Here is a 16,409-nt window from a genome sequence, read left to right on the forward strand (position 1 = left end):
GGCGCAGAAGCAGGAGCGTTCTAAGGCCGAAACGCGAATAGTGTCTGCCCTTTAGTGCACGATTCATGCGCATTATTGCTTGGAAATGTCCAAATGCTGACCGCAACACCTCGGACCCGTTGCTGAAAGAGAAATGGCGCCGTGTAATTGGTCAGGCCGCATCCTTCAAGCCTGTTACTCCCGTTGCCCTAACCACGAGCATGGCTTATTTCTCATCACAAATAAGCCGAGTACTTCATTCGCCGTCCCGTCATTCATGCATGTAGTGACAAAGCTGCCAGCTGTAGACGTTACCTACAAGTACATTCGTGACACGAGACCTTCGAAACAGTCAATAGCCGGCCGCTGGGCGTACTTTCCAGATGAGGTGTTTCAGCACGTACCACCGCGTTGCTAGAGCATGGACTTTGACTACAGCACCAATCAAATGCAGCATCTTACTCGCCTGACAGGATTTGCCCAATCTGCGCCTGGGATTTAGGTGTGTAGCCATCTTCACCCCACGTAGCGGCGGTATATATTTCTATCTTTCGTTCATGTCAGTGCTGTCAGAGTTCCCTATGCAGTGTACAGAGGCAAAGCAGAGGTGAAGCGGAGGGCTTGCGTAGACGAAACCGGGTCGGCGAAAGAGCATTCCGCGAGCATAAAATTGATGGGCCAGTCATAGCGATCGTTGCGAGGTTACTTCGTCCGCGAATAGAGGAGCTGAGATGGCCGTCAATCCTGCCTGGCGTTGCGATTTGTGCTAGGGTAGGATGTTCGGACGAAGCGTCTACTCTCCGTCGTAGGGTACTCGAATACTCCGTACTCTAAGTACAACTCCGTAAAGCCGATAAAGCCGGTCCGGAATGGAAAAAGTCGTATGAGTACGTACTCTTTCATACCACTCGTGAGATGAGCTTGGTAGCCTCGACATGAAATTCGAGCAGAGCCTATATAAGAAGGCTTAAGCATACCATCGACTCCGGGTTCGTGAAATATAATAGGCTGTTGAGAATCCAAGGAAGCATTCTGGTTTATGGGATTCGGGAAGAGTTGATGTGAAACGGGTATCCTTGGCTTCATGATTTTATTCATTTCTGTTGTTACATTGACACACCTTCCGCCAGTTCTGAATCTCGATTGTGAATGTTCATCTGTGTGGCGTTCATCAGGAGTTACCACATACTCATTTAGCATGATTCGGTGACTACAAGCATGAAGCTTCTTGCTATGGATTGGCAACAGGTTCAGGTCACAGAGCCGCTGGGGGTCATTGCTATCCAATCAAGCTCACAAATGGGCGTGGTCACACAGGAGAGCCAGCCACAACCACAGGCCTTCTATAATGTCGGCTGCAAGGCACATCGTAGGCAACGTGCGCAGACGATTATTGTTACAAGGGTCGCTGTTGTCTGTGAAGAAAGCATGACTGGATGTAGTAGATACTTCAGGTTGTTGCTTTTTAGGCTCCTGTGGCCCTCTGCTGGGCGCCGCTGCCCGCACCAATAGACGCAGTTTCCGCGCATAGTTACTCCTTCCGTAGCTAGATACGAGGCATTTTGTGCATGTGCCGGTTTCAGGGTTGTTCGGGGTCTGCTGGCCAGGAAACCGCAGGCTATCTTCCAAGCTATGGGGAGGTGCCCCGTCAGCTGGTGGCTTGCTGAGTTGCACGCTTTCCGAAAAGCCGTTTCTTCACCGGTAAACTTAAAAAGGGGTCTGAAGCGAGGTCGTGCTGAAGATTGGTCCACAAGGCATAGGCCACAAGCAAACCACACAGCTCAGGTAGGGTTGCCTAAAGCGGAAGCAGAAATTCGCGTGGCTGAGATTAATTCGGCAAGCGCTGGCAAGGGTAACGACAACCAGAGTGGTACCATCCTCTCTCTGCTTCTCTTGGTCTTTGATAATCTTGCATCGGCCTGTCTCCTATCCGAGAGCAAACTATGTGCCCAGACCATTCGCAGTACACAAAAGTAGTGTGAAAAACTTGGGTACCTGAGCAGCCCGTTGAGCAGTGAGACAGCTGCTCAGGCACGTTTGACCGACAGCCAACAGAAAGGATTAGATCGGACAAGGCACGAGCGACGTTTTGCAGCATCGTGTGTCGTCCACCGCGCAGAGAACGCTGACATTGGCCGATTGGATTCCGTGAAAAGCTTCTTTCGAAGATCTCTGCTGTAGTGATGAAAAGCGTTGTAATAGGGTTCTGCAGGTCTCACTCTAATTTGAGTCCGCTCGCTAAGGGTCTGGGGCAAAAGCCACAGATTCGTCGCCATCAGGACTGGCCTACCTGTTCATCCAGTACTTGTTGGGCCGATGATACATGATCACCGGGTGTCTCTCGCGTCGAGGAACATCGCCTTCGGGTCCGACAGCGCGCAGGTACAATCACGATCGTTGCGTCGAAAATAGGTTGATCTTAGGCAAATGCTCCGGACGTGGAAATGCTGTCCGATGAAGCAAGCTTCTACGTATTGCTTCCGCGCAGAATCAGATTGCAGCTAGCATGCGCGATATCGTACAGTGCGCCACTAATGAAATAATGGCCTCGTGCTATTGTCCCCACGATAACGGTGCCGCCGCTCATCTGCTGCTAATTTCATAGACAAGCTGGTGCCTTTCTTCAGATACTCGAAGATTGACCCATTACCGGGGGAAAAATACAGAGTCCACATTCAGCGAAGTCATGATAAATATGTGGCCGCGACCTTGAAAGTCGGCCTCTCGCGATAAAGTACCGTCATCGTTATGTATGGCGGATATAGTAGTGAAGCTAAGCATGCACGGCATCTCTATGAAGCATGGTACGGACTCCAGCCTGCGAAAACGTGGCCGTTGTGGCGTGGCTTCATACTGCTTTGTCATGCACGATACACATGGAAGTTCGCGAGGCCGGTAGCTACTGTCACATTGACCCAGGTGTCGTGGTACAACTCGCGCTCGAACAACGACGTGTGACAATCTTCTTGGGTTGTCGCGCTGTCAACGAGATTGACGAACCACGAGTCAACTGTGGACCAGTCGCGCGAGTTGCTTCGTTCTTGCAGGGATTATTGTAATGCACGTCTCGTTTCAGGCCGTTCCAATTATATGCACACGTATCAAGCAATAGCATTGAAGCGCAATTGCAGGTCTCTCACAAAGCTGTGAATTCGTTCACAACTGATATAGAGACTGAGCAGCTGGTGCTCGTGCGTCTCTGGCGGACGCCAAATGATTGTTGCTGAGTATCGGCCTCTCGTCTTGTTTTCCGATGCTCGTAGATAGTAGAATATGCGGGTTATCAATCACAAGCGCATTTGGGTCGCATATTCTGATGCTTTGAGCCAGCAGAAGCCGGAGCGGAGTACGTATGGCAAAATCCAAGATACGCGGGAGAAAAGACCCAGGTGCAGTTGCGCACGCTAACTTATCAACGGCTGCGACAGGCGGCTAACTCTTTGTGGATTGGCATGCCCGAGGAGCCACTCAGCCACCTCAATTGAGACGAGTTTCCAGGAATTCAAGGCCGACCTCCGTCTCACTTGCCTGCATCGGGGCAGCCATATGCGCTAAGGGACGCTGGCTGTGCTCATGCTTTGATTCGTAGGTGCGCCCAGCAAGCCCAAACCCATTTGTTGCAGGCATTCGCAGGCCTTGGAGGACTGCCAGTCGCACCGCGCGCGATCGCTCAAGTTCACTATCTCGTCCACTGCCCACCGTGCTGTGGTAGTCTAGTGGCCCGTCTCCAGTTGCGCTTTTACAATCTCTGCGCTCCTAAATTCCTCGCATGCTACGACCTCTGCATCGACGACATTCGTTTCCTACATTACCCTTGACTTCTACCTGGCGCCGACGATATATTGTGAAGGGCTTTTATCTTCCGCACCTTCCTCATCGGCATCCTCCAGCCTTGTGTCGCTCGGCCTCTTCGACACAACATACAGAGATAATCGTTGAGTGGAAAACCACGAATTCATCAACCATTCATCGCACTGCTGCAACTTCCTGAATCCGACCAAACGACATTCTTTTCGACCTTCGATACCAAATGTCAAGCATCGAGTTTTGAAACGAGAAGCTTTCCATTCGTTCATCTACATCTACACCTAATTTTGTGCTGGCCAAAGAATCGAACGACGCAAACTAGGCTTTGTTCGGGTGACGAGTCTTACGAGTATTCCAGTTGGAAAGGAACAAATTAATTCATAATTGCTGGTTCTTGCCCAATTACTATCGGTCAAGAATCAACTTCAGCAACAGCTGTTATCCGGCCATGGCACCTGCCCAACCTCGCCTGAGGGTGCTTTCAGGTACGTAATTCGCGCAGTCTTTGTTCGATGGACCACAATATCCGTATAATCTGCCTTTTGTTGCCATTTGCTGTCGCTTTTTGCCTCTCCTTCACCCCTCAAAATGCACAAAGAGCTAAGAAAGTTCTGTATAGTTGGCGGCAACGCTGTCTCGGCATTCCTGTCCTGGCGACTCTCAGCAACAAATGCCTGCGATGTGACGCTGGTATGGAAATCGAACTACCAGCAGGTAGCGCAGTACGGCATCTCATTCAAGTAAGAGGGACGATATCGTGGAAAAGAGCTCAAACCTGACAAGAACTAGATCTGCGGCCTTTGGAAACGAGAGATTCAAGCCGAGATTTGGTAAGCGGTCGAGCCCATAACAGATCAAGTGGTGGTGCTAACGCCTCGCAGTTGTACAAAGCCCCGAGGATGCTGCGTCGAGTCGCGGACCGGCCTTCGACTATGTTATCCTTTGCGTCAAGGCACTGCCAGACGTGTACAACCTCGCCGATATTATTCAGTCGGTCGTTACGCCCCAACATACTTGCATCATAGTGAACACCACGAACACTCTCGGAGTCGAGAAGGAGCTCGAGGACCGATTTCCCACAAACGTTGTGCTTTCTCTGGTTTCGGGCGCCAACCTGGTGCAACTTGGTTCCAGCGAATTCGAACACGTCGGGTCCAGAGAGATATGGGTTGGACCGGCGAATCTAGAATCAAGAATACCGTCTACTATCCAAAGGGACATGTCTGAAGCACTGGCCATGACTCTTACGACCGGTCAAGTGGACTGCAAAGTCTCAGACAATATCCGTCAGCAGCAGTATGAAAGGATGATCGGGTAAGTGAACCATAGCCGACACTCAATATCTTGACTAACAAGCTGCAGCCCGATCGCTTTCCATCCTGCTAGTGTGCTTCTCGAAACACCTGACTTGGCAGAGTTAATCACGAAACCAGGAGTGCGAGACATGGTGACCGATGTTATCGAGGAGCTGCTGCGACTGGCTGAGTCCAATAAATGCAACTTCCCCTCGGATTTTCAGCAGAAGACAATTGAGACAATGACCCAGCCAGCCCAAGACCAGAGCACCATGTACCAAGATTTCACCGCAAGGCGTCCCATGGAAGTCGAGACTTACCTGGGCGCGCCCTGTCAACTAGCTAAGGAAGGCGGCATCGCTGTTCCTCGCATTCAAACATTGTACACCATTCTACGTCACATCAACACCACGAACAAAGATCGACCCGCACAAATGGTCGGCGCACCAGCCGCGGATTCAGCGACACCAGTCCCTGGGTCTACTAGAATGGCGCCTAATCAGCCGCCCCGTGGACCTATGAACGGTGGGCCCTTGAACGGCGGTCCACAACAGATGCCTATGCGTCAAGGACCGAACGGCATGCGCATGGGTCCTCCGCCGGGACGCAGAGGGCCGCCTCCAGTGAACGGCTATCGAGGTCCGCCACCAAACGGCTACCCACCACGCGGTCCGCAGTCCCTCGCTCGCAAGCCTTCCTTCGATGACAACAACATGGACGAGTTCAGCCATGTGGTGCTCTACGACGAGGCCCCAGATGGCGATGCAGCAGCAACATATGCCGAACCAGGCGGCAACGGTATGGCCATGCGTCGACGGGAACTGACGCTAAGAGAAAAAGAGCTCAGGCTGCGGGAACAGGAGATGGCCATGAGAAGCAGAGGGGGTCCTGGCCCCAGAAGAGCATCGCACAATAAACATCAAGCATACATCGATGACGATGATGACGAGGACGACTACTTCGACCCCATGGATGCTCGAGCGCCGGTTGGGCCGCCTATTGACGCCGACAACTTCGACATGATGAGCGTCACCTCCCGCCGGACGAAACGTACAACGAGCCAAGGTCAACTTAGACGTGGCATGTTCGAGGCAGGTCCTCAGATGCGACCTGGCGCTCACGGACGGCCGCCAATGAATCGACACAGGACCAGCGCACAATTAATGGCAGACATGCCTGTGCTTGGTTCGAACATCATGGACAACCCAATGATGGGTTTGTCTTCGAACAGATATGGGAATGTTGACCGCAGAGAAATGGCCGAGGGTTCTCGGGCAAATTCATTGACAGCAAGCAGGTTGCAAGAAATGGGAGGCCCAGGCATGGGAGGCCCATATCCACCACCTAGTCGACGAACGAGTCGATCACCTGGTAACCCTCTTAGTCCGATGGGACCAGGACCTGGATCAATGGGTCCTATGGGTCGACCTCCGGGCCGACCTTCACCTCCGCATGATGCGTACGCGCAGGGCCCACGCAACGGCCGCCCATCCCCACCAGGAGGAATGCAAGCGCCCGTCCCAAGATATCCGCCAGGTAACATGATGCATCAACATGCTGTTGAGCAAGCCGGGGTGAGCAAGCCATTTCCACCCAAACCTACCAAAAGTCTGACTGGCAGTGCAAGTGCTAGCGCAGGCAGTGGTGATAGCGGCAGTGCCAACACCGAAAGCGACCCATCCGCACACAGCAGCACAAGCAGCTTTGCGCCACGAGCAATGATGGGAGTTCGCTGAAAAGGATACCACCAGCTGCACGAAACCATCGACCCGACTTCTGGTGTCCTTGCACGGCCATCCAGTTTCCCGACGACATCATGTACACTTCCGGAACGAACGCTGGTCGCTCAGACCGAGCAGCTCTCCTCCACGACCCTGTGCATACATGGACCGATCATCTCTCCCGATCAGCAAATAGCGTAATGAAAGCGGAACAGCAACCTGACGACCTTACGAAAACACCTAGCGAAGCGATTCACACATGGAAAGCAGCAAAAGCACTTGGACTCTGTCTCGGATATTCGTTCCCGAGCAGAGAAAGCACACACGAATTGGCATTTTCTTTTCTGAGTACATAGACCCTTTGAAGAGAAGAAATCTTGGCATTGGCAACAAGACTTGTGGCATGACGGTTTTGGAGAGCTTCACGGCTCCCGAAGTGGTGGAGGATTGTGAAGAGCTTTGCATGGACGGGAACAGATACAAGCTTCTCCAGAGCGGTCATTGGAGGCTTGTTTGTATTGCATTTTCTATGGCGAATACCCTTTTGAGGACAGGATATACAACTGTATGGCACAGTGGGACAACAAATAATGTCACTAGCATAATATCTTGAACGTACACGCATGCAGGGGGTGAACAAAATCAATGAAGAGCACATTACATGCACTCTGATGCCGGGCCTGTCTGGATTCTACGAGCACAGCTCAAATTGTGCCCACCGAATATCGTGCCTTCGGGCTCCGTGTGCACGCCAATGTCACGTATCTCGTGCCCTCCATACGCTTCATACCAGCACCACTACTCCATAATCAAGTGATAACAACAATTAACAGTGAGGCACAAATATGCAGCCATGCTCCGTATCAGGGATGAAATTCAGTTATAGCATCTGCGGTCAATACTTTGACCAGCTCGCCAGTGGTGGCCTCCATCCTTTGCCGGTAGGTGTCGAAGATGCTAAGGCTTTTCGGCTCCGTCCGTTGTGATCGATCGTACAGCAACCGAATAGATAGAGGGACATGACCACAGATATCAAGCTTCAGAGCTCTTCCTTCATGAGTGAAGCTAATGAATCTGACTAACGTGCTAACATCCGCGTCTCAATCACGTGACGTCACATATTGTTCTTGCTCGCGTCCGGCCATACGAAGCGCGACACGCGGGCAGTGAGCCAACCTCAATGATGGCCAACCAGCGTCTATGCCAATCCTTCGCCTTGACGTAGAACCACTCAGCACTACCTCGTGAATCACACCGTGTTCCGCCGCCCATCGCAATGACATCGACATCCCGCTCCACCACCTCCAACCAACACACCCGCCATTCCACCCTCAACCCAACACTTACACAATCATCAACCTCATCCTCGTCCTCAATATCAATGAACAAGCAGAGACAATACACCCATCTCCATGCTCAGCTCGCGCAGCTGAATGCTCACTTGGCTGATACGGAGAATTTGTTGAGGATGACGAGCATGCAGGCGCAGGATATGCGGTTTTTGGGCGGGTATGTGGGGGCCTTATTTGTGGGAGCGGGGAGGGTGTTGGGGGAGGAGAGTACGAGGGGGAGGGAGGAGAGGGTTGGACAGGAGGGGGCGAAGGAGGGCGGGAGGGGCTGAGCGAATGTGAGGATGGATGGGTATGAGAAGAGATATGGATATGAGAAATGAGATATGGGGATACGACGCATGAAATAACGACGGGCATGAAGAGATGACACGATGTGCTCTAGTGAGTGCACCGCTCTACCAAAATGTGGTTTAAACGCGATCGGCTGCGTCCAGAACGCCATAAGCATTCGAATACAGCGGCAGCCACCACTCTGCTCGGCCTCGAGTCTGTCGCGCTCCAACCACAACACCATTTGAGACGATCTCGCCGTCAGATTCTCATCGTCCCGCTCAATCTCTCCATAATCGGCCAGCCGTCCGTCTCGCCTCAAATTTACTCGTCCTGGTTGCTGTTGAGAGTGTACCTATACGCACGCGCCGACAACCGTCGCCAGCCCTTACATCTCCCATACACAGTGATCATCCTACCATCCACCTGCAACTGGTATCCCTCAGCATGATACCACTCCCAGTATTGCGCGGCACAATATTCATCGTTTAGAAAGAGGTGATGAAAGAATCGGCAGGACTTGGCGAGGTTGCGGAGGGAGAGCCAAGCGGGAAGATTGTCGATGATTATGCAGAGGAGCTCGGGTGGGAGTTTGAAGAGTGGTGATATTTGTGCTGGACGGCGTGGTGGTGGTTGTGGAGTTTGGCAGAGGCAGGTCGTTGGGATGGTTTGGGTGCTTGCGTCGACGTATTTCTGGGTCGATGTCAGCTGATGGTTTCCGGGTGTGTTGCTCGGTACATACATTAGCCATATTGACGTGGATCAGCCTGAACAAGCTTCAATAAAACCTGACGATTTTCAAGATAATATCTGGGGTATGTCGGAAGACCGAGAGATCTGCTCGAACAGTGATCACGATCGCTCGAGCAGCGGGCTCGGCAAAGACAGAGGAATAGGTTTTGAAATCAGGCTTCGTGCCTCCCGATGATTGAGACTGGATTATGGTTCCGTTGCGGGCTTCAAGTGAAAAGAGAATGTCGGCCTTGCGATGTTTGCTGCACCATCTAAGCATACGACATGTGCCAGACTTGTACACTCTGGATATCAATCTGATATACACGGCATGTTTTCAACCTATGGTCACTTTCTGGACAACACTTCATCTATGCTACTGCAAGCAACCTTGCCATATCAGCCCATATCGACTCATCCTCCTCGCTGATGGTGTCTCCGAGGTCAGTCAAATACAGGTGTTCGCCGACGAGGCAAACAAAGCTCATCTGACACTTGCTCTTAGTCCTGTTGGCTGTCTTACTCCACTGTTTGCCACAATCGTCCTCATCTTCCACCGCTACACCGCGCATACATTGTCACCAACGACATCAGACTGGTGTGCGAAGCCCGGGAGTCTCCTATGTTGCGTCGTCGTTCAACGAAGAAGCTGACAGAGTTGACCATGGGCTAAACCCAAACCTTCCCCAATGAAGCCCAAAGGCATACATTGGTTCTTCCACCCTGCTCAGTGCCGGCTTGCCCAGCCATAACGTCTCCGAACCTGGACCAGAACGGAAGAACACAAGAGGAAGCCTTTCTTCCTCATTAGCTGCGCCACAGCCACAACGACAGGGTCGATTAAACTTGTCTTTCTTGATGATGGTCGTGGCCATCAGATCTCTACCAGTGTCACTATGTCCGAAACCTCTCCTCTGCTTGTGGTGGTTACTGCTTTGTCGAAAACATCGATCGCACATCTTCTGAATCCGTTGAGCCTGATCCGGCATCTTTGGGCTCCAGGTAACTTGTTCACATCCTGCGCACTCCGAAAGCCTCCAGCCATTGTAGCCCTTTGGAAATGGCTGAGCAAACCGTCCAGCTTCCCACTCGGTGGGTAGTGGATCAGCCAGGACACTCGACTTCCTGAGCAACATGAGACCACTACCTTCCATGATGCAGTCCACACAGCACCGTGACTCCGAGTGACAGCCTCTTAGGGTGCAGCTACCACTTACCAGCCCTTGGAAGAATTTCCTTCTGGGTCGGAAGTTGAAACAGCCATAGCATGGGTAATAGCCCACCTTCACGCCAAAGAGTGAGAAAGGCTTTCTGCCACCATACAGCTCGTGTTTGTGGTAAGCTTCATGGGTTGTCAACGAGTTCCGAGTGTCAGAGACAAGAACCTGAAACATAGCTCTTGACTTGATCTCCTTCGTATATACTGTGAACTCGAAGTTGACGAAAGCGTCGCAGAGACTATCCTGACAGGCTGAGTCATTCTTGATGAGATTGCGGAAGAATGTGTCTGTCACAGAGAGGTTGTGAATGGAGATGTAGTCGAGGTTGTTGACTATGTCGGCGAGAATTTCAACAGCGAAGTCTGACAGATATTTGATGACGGGAACTGTGGAGGACGTCATACTGGCTGTTTGATGCTGCATTGGCATCGATGCGTATTGGCTGTTGCAACAAAGAGTATTGAAGAGGAGCAGACAAATCGAGAACGAGCACACTACGAAAAAGCAAGAGATGTCACGTGTTGGGACGACTGGACTTTCACAAGTGACGGTGTTGCTTTGCGGCTGAAAATTGTCAGTGGTAGGTGCGAGTGAAGGCCAGCATCCCCGCATGGTACCTTCCTCGATGTTCAGGTCATGAACTGAGGCTCGGGTAAGACAACGGCGCTAGATCGCCAACTCGGAACACATCGCATACTATGTTAATGTCACCACCAGCTTATTCGTGCCATTTTTTGATGCCAATATCGTTGACGTCCTACATTCTTTTGTCTACCGAGACAATCGGAATCTCTACCGCAGCTTGCCACGCTTTTACTCTGTTCGAATTCAACTACAGCGGCATCTCAACTGATCTATCGCTAGATCCTGAGAAGCATTATCCGATAACCATGGCGACTCCTCACTCTCTGACAGGTCTGCCGGGCGAGATCCTCGATACTATCATGGACCATCTCAATCATTACGTCTATCTGAACAAGCTGTCACAGACGTGCAAGCTATTCCACGACCTTCTCCATCACGATGAGGTCTGGTCAAAGAGATATCGAGAGGCCTTCTTTCGGTTCGAGCCATTCACGGGATGGATTGCGTCCACCAAGACAAAGATACAGCACAAGCATCCGGAATTCCCACGCAACAAAGCTATCTTGCGGACGGTAGGGACATTCGATGCTGGAAAGACAACACTGCGATCCGTTGACTTTGTGCTTGTCAAAGGGTATCTGCCGTGTTACTCCTGCTTCAAATTCAAGCCCGAGAAAGATATTGTTGCTTGGCAGAGAACAGGCACACAAGCCTTGAAAGGCTACTGGCCATACAGGGAGCCTCGCAGACCACGCGTCTGCCATTACTGTCTTATGGTAGACCGGGAGCGAGCGGCAAAGGAGATTGAGGAGACGGGGCAACTCACTTACAAGCTTTCAGTATGGGACAGGGGCGTCTTTGCCTGTCGTAATCCTTTTGGCCTCACCGGTTGGCGACTCGCAGCTTGCTCGAGGTGCAAGTCAACATCGTACTGTCCGGACAAACCGTCAGATGACCAACAAGATAGACGGCTGTGCACGCCATGCTACACCGGCTTGCCCGCGAAGCCGATGCAAGTCGTCCTTCGACCAGAAGCGAATGAGCTCCACAACCGGGTCAGGGGTTGTGCATGTGGCTGTGGCTACAGCTATCCATACAAGTACCGCCCTATCCACCTTCGAGCACGGAGACAAGGAGAGAGCCGCAGGCTTGCTCATCAGCAGCGCAAAGAAGATCATGCTCGTTCTCAGCTCAGGGAGAAATCAATATTGACCAGATCCTACCGAGACACGACCTCGATACCAGCACCGGTCCTGGCTTGGTTCGATGATGAAGCAGTGCTCCGAAGAACTCGGGTTGTAGCAGATCTCGAAGCAATCATTAACGGGCTCCGTCCAGCCACGAGAGTAGTGTTTCGTAGGATCCTGAAGGAGCTTGGTATCACGGCTAGCAGTTGATTAGCAGGAGAAGGTCGCATACCAGAGCAGAGTAGGATTCGGGCTTGGATGAAGAATATGGTCGATGGTTGTCAGGCCGTAAGCAAGAGGATGCGTGGAGCGAGATGTGCGTGTTACAAAGGCTGGATCTAAGATGGGACACAATTTTACTAGACTTAGTACTCATGTCGAAGAACGGTAGTACTGCAAAAGCCAACATTCGAAAAACACAGTAACAGATGTCTTGGTCTGTCCAATGTCCGGTACATAGGCCTCCGAGTTGCTAGCGTCCTGTTCTCGTGACCGAGGTCATACAACAGATACAGACGTCATTAGCCTGTCTGATCGTGGTTGAGTGCTCGTCAATGACCTTTCTCATGGCCGGATCGGGTTTGATCCCCGAGCCACGTGCAACTTCCCATTGACGAAGGCGTTCTAGAGTTATCGAGGTCCTGTTCTGGACTATCGAGTAACCAGCCTTCCCAATAACATCCGTCAAGTATATCTGTGCCACCCTGAATGAACAATCCTGATGTAGCATCTGTTTCATCTCTTCGTTCCCGTCGTGCTAAGCTGAATTCAGGGGTGGTTAATGTACCTTCGTTCTCCCAAGACCTGCTGATATCTCCTGTATGACTCTTCTCGTACAACCACCTCAAACTTCGGTTTGTAGTATCTCATGTTCCATGATCTCGCACGAAGCCTCATCAGCCGCTCTTCTAACCAATATACATCCTCGGGTGCTTCCGTCGAGCCAGACTCAGCCAGTCTGACTTCTGTGAAAATCTGCCGACAGCCCGAGAGGCAAAACATGCATTTACCTGCGTCGGCCTGTGCTGGCCAAGGAGATACGTCTTGGAATGAGTGCTGGCCGCATTGCTCACAGCTAAGTATGACCCATCCGTATAAACCGAAGGGAGCACGTTGCACGGCATAGTAGCCTGTGTTGTCATATCGCTCGTCCCACTCAACCAGCTTGTGGGAGATCGTGCCGGTGGTGATGATCTCGCTGATGGCTATCTCTCGATCTTTGAGGTAGCATTCCTTGCATATCCGTGGAAAGCGATTGAGGGATCCACCTGTGGCTTGGCTACCACCTAACTTGTAACCATCGATTGTGTACTCGTTGGAGAAGGCCGATTTGTGTCGAAAGTTGCAGCAGGTGTAGCATGGGAGGTAGTGTTCGGTCAGGAGGAGAGACTTGTGGCCCTTTGGGTCCCATGGCCAGACGTCGGTGAGCACTTGTATTATGGACTTCTCAACGAAGTTGTCGAGTTTGTAGCGATATGAATAGGGCCCATCTCGACTGTTACACTTGGGCGCATACCTCGCATTCTGCTCCGGTATTACACGTTGCGACCAGTATCAAGTAGCTCTAGCGGTGAGTGAGCGCTTGTGGGATCTGTATCTCATTCATTGATATCAGGAAGACATAGGGTTTGCCTTAGCGTGACAGAAGCGTGAACTGCTAGAGGAATGCAATGTGCAGAGCACATTGACATTGCCGAGCAACCAATATGCCGTACCAGCATTCCCGTACTTCTTGTTTCAACCCTTCGTAAGGTAGACAGTGCAACCGATGAGCACAATCGTACCTGCTTGATGAGCGAGGGAGTTGAAATGAGGTGTCCGAATTTCTCTTGGCTTCAAATAATCTCCGACTTGGCAAGCGCGTCGATTGCCGCACCCATCTGTGCAGGTCATCATCGCGCCTTCCGATCAACCAGCGGGCGTCGACATCCCACATTGAGCGTCTGCCGCGCGACGGACGACCTTGATCAGACGAAGGTGGAAAGCATCGTGTCGTGCGGTCTCTGCCATGATCGATATTCCATACACTCACGACTAGACCGGCTCTCGTCGTGCTCGACATTCTTTCCTCATCGGACCCAAACCGTCGACCTTTGCACCCGCTCCCATATACCCTCGAACCAGGCTGATCAGGCATGAACATAGCAAATCAAGAGATAGATCTACAAAGCTCGAGTCAGGAAGTCTACTCTTGCCGCTCAGCCGGGGTAGAGCTTCGTGGATTCAGGATGTCGGACGCGCGAAGCGGTCGCTGCACCACATCGTCGTACCCGTGTTGACCGTGGTCGAACAACATGCATGAGATTCCACACACCTGTGGCTTCCGACTTGTCCGTAAATCTTCACGATTGTCCCACCAGCTCCAGGCAAAGGTCACGACTCTGAGCAAATCTTATCGTCTCTTGCATTGCAAGCACAGCAGGATCCTCAGTCAGTCTGTACAGTCGGCTTGACGTCTTTAGGAAGAGATCCAGACGCTAGAGATGGCTGGGCCGACTGCGTACTCAACTGTGTAGCTTGGCCTCTGCCATAGTCTGGGAACAGGCATGTCTGGTCTGAGATCTGAAGCTGGCAAGGGCATGGGTATAATGATACCTTGATGGCCACAGGGTCACGAGCGACTGGGACGTTGCTGTGGCCTAGCTGGCACGAGGCGATGATTATGGCAAATTCAGATATGCAAGAGACGTACGCATCCCTTTGGAGTTCCGGCAAGGCATTTCAAGCAAGAGACTCCACTGCTTTCGACAACAACACCCCACAGCCACTGATGCTGGGCTCCTAGGCGCTCTATCCACGTATACATGCCACGTTCGGAGCCCTGGCCACGATCACATCACTTGGCTCGCGTCTCGACAGGCGCAGCTGTCGTTGCAAGAACGTGCAGCATCCGAGGGGTTCGGCACTACTACAAGTCTGACAAACTCAGCGACTGCTGCACATGAGCTCTGCTGCTAGCAAACAAGGGTCCTCCGGGCATGCAGGCAGGGTAGGCACGACTCGAGCAGAGCGGTAGCATAGCGATACGACGCAGAAGCCTGGCTGACCGGGTCCCAAAGATCGCGTCCTTGTCAACATTGGCTCCATGGCAATTGTCCCCTTCGCATAGGCTCACGCCGATCATGTGTTCAACGGCGTCGCGGTCTTTCACGGCCGACCTGCTCGAAGTGATTCGAGAACGCCGTCTCAATTGCTGTCGACAATGAGGAGCTCAGCGGTCGGTATACCGCTTGTTGCTCTTGGCACTCTGGTGAGGACATCGTGCATGGCTTGGAACTCGCTCAAGGGACATTACAAGAGCGTAAGAGCGCGGTCAAGCTGTGCAGGATTCGGTGCACAACACAGGCGAATGGCTTCCACACTCCATGCTCGCCTCTATCGTTATGAGGGAGTTCGAGACTCTTTCTTTGCTGAAAGGAAGCCTCACCCACTTCTGGGCATTGAGTGCACGCCTGGTGTGGTCGTGTGAGCACACTATTTGCCGAGTAAGCCGTCAAGCTCTTCGACGAAGCTCACATTCCGTCCCCTAGGCTTCATTCGAGCCTGTCAACCACAGATGTGTCTGGTACGATGTCAGCATATCTGTCAACATCTGAACGAGATGGGCTCCTCAACTTGACCTCACCACCTCTTCAATACGTTTTGCAGTGCTTGCGAAGCGAGTTCACATTCTGAGGCTTCGAGGTCAAGGTATATGTTGATGACGCACCAATCCGCGTCTCTTGGCTCTTCTATCCATGTCGGCCAGCTCCCCTAGTCCACCAGGCTGATTCCACAACACCTCAAACATGGCTCGGCGAAAGAGTTTGAAAGCTCGTACGTTGGAGTCGAAGAGGTTGCGGAAGAAGGTGCAGGTCAGGTACAGGTTCGGGAATGCATTGTAGTCGAATACTCTCAGCAGGTGCTCAAGCATTGGATAGATGAGCTCGATGGGGAGTTGAGCTAGTCTGGAGGGCTGCATATCGATGTAATTATGTTGTCGTCTGACGAGGTATCGCTGGCTATATTCCTGTTGTACTGTCTTGGGAGTTATTGGCTTGAACTTCCTGCGACCACAAGGCAGATTATACTGAGCGGGAAGTTCCACAAATCGGCCAGGCTCCACCACTCGCCCGTATCGCATGCGGCCAACAGGTGAAAGACTGGAGATCCTGCAGTTGCTGTTCTCGGAGCGGAATCATCCTACGTAAGGGGCATACCGGACCACGTCGCCACTCGCACTATACCTTTTGTCAACGATACTTTTGCAAGCAGGACAGTT

General features: G+C 52.0%; 5 protein-coding genes across 5 annotated transcripts; 3 read left to right on the top strand and 2 right to left on the bottom strand.

Moving 5' to 3' along the window:
• Positions 1-4,374: 4,374 nt before the first annotated feature.
• Positions 4,375-6,817, top strand: PMZ80_005829 (uncharacterized protein; the record flags this gene model as incomplete). The annotated part of the gene is made up of 4 exons (XM_064874246.1): positions 4,375-4,526; positions 4,576-4,616; positions 4,668-5,100; positions 5,149-6,817. The coding sequence occupies 4 exons, from the start codon at positions 4,375-4,377 to the stop codon at positions 6,815-6,817; spliced, it is 2,295 nt and encodes a 764-aa protein (XP_064729968.1).
• Positions 6,818-8,078: 1,261 nt separating this feature from the next.
• PMZ80_005830 (uncharacterized protein) lies at positions 8,079-8,423 on the top strand (the record flags this gene model as incomplete). Its single annotated transcript, XM_064874247.1, has 1 exon — positions 8,079-8,423. The coding sequence occupies one exon, from the start codon at positions 8,079-8,081 to the stop codon at positions 8,421-8,423; it is 345 nt and encodes a 114-aa protein (XP_064729969.1).
• Positions 8,424-9,776: 1,353 nt separating this feature from the next.
• Positions 9,777-10,778, bottom strand: PMZ80_005831 (uncharacterized protein; the record flags this gene model as incomplete). Its single annotated transcript, XM_064874248.1, has 1 exon — positions 9,777-10,778. The coding sequence occupies one exon, from the start codon at positions 10,776-10,778 to the stop codon at positions 9,777-9,779; it is 1,002 nt and encodes a 333-aa protein (XP_064729970.1).
• Positions 10,779-11,266: 488 nt separating this feature from the next.
• Positions 11,267-12,358, top strand: PMZ80_005832 (uncharacterized protein; the record flags this gene model as incomplete). Its single annotated transcript, XM_064874249.1, has 1 exon — positions 11,267-12,358. The coding sequence occupies one exon, from the start codon at positions 11,267-11,269 to the stop codon at positions 12,356-12,358; it is 1,092 nt and encodes a 363-aa protein (XP_064729971.1).
• Positions 12,359-15,674: 3,316 nt separating this feature from the next.
• On the bottom strand, positions 15,675-16,109 carry PMZ80_005833 (uncharacterized protein; the record flags this gene model as incomplete). Its single annotated transcript, XM_064874250.1, has 2 exons — positions 15,675-15,710; positions 15,858-16,109. 2 exons carry the CDS (start codon positions 16,107-16,109, stop codon positions 15,675-15,677), a joined length of 288 nt encoding a protein of 95 aa, XP_064729972.1.
• Positions 16,110-16,409: the final 300 nt, after the last annotated feature.

This window comes from Knufia obscura (assembly GCF_036327395.1).
Source record: "Knufia obscura strain CCFEE 5817 isolate CBS 148926 chromosome Unknown scaffold_6, whole genome shotgun sequence".
In the NCBI taxonomy this organism is placed as follows: Eukaryota; Fungi; Ascomycota; class Eurotiomycetes; order Chaetothyriales; family Trichomeriaceae; genus Knufia; species Knufia obscura.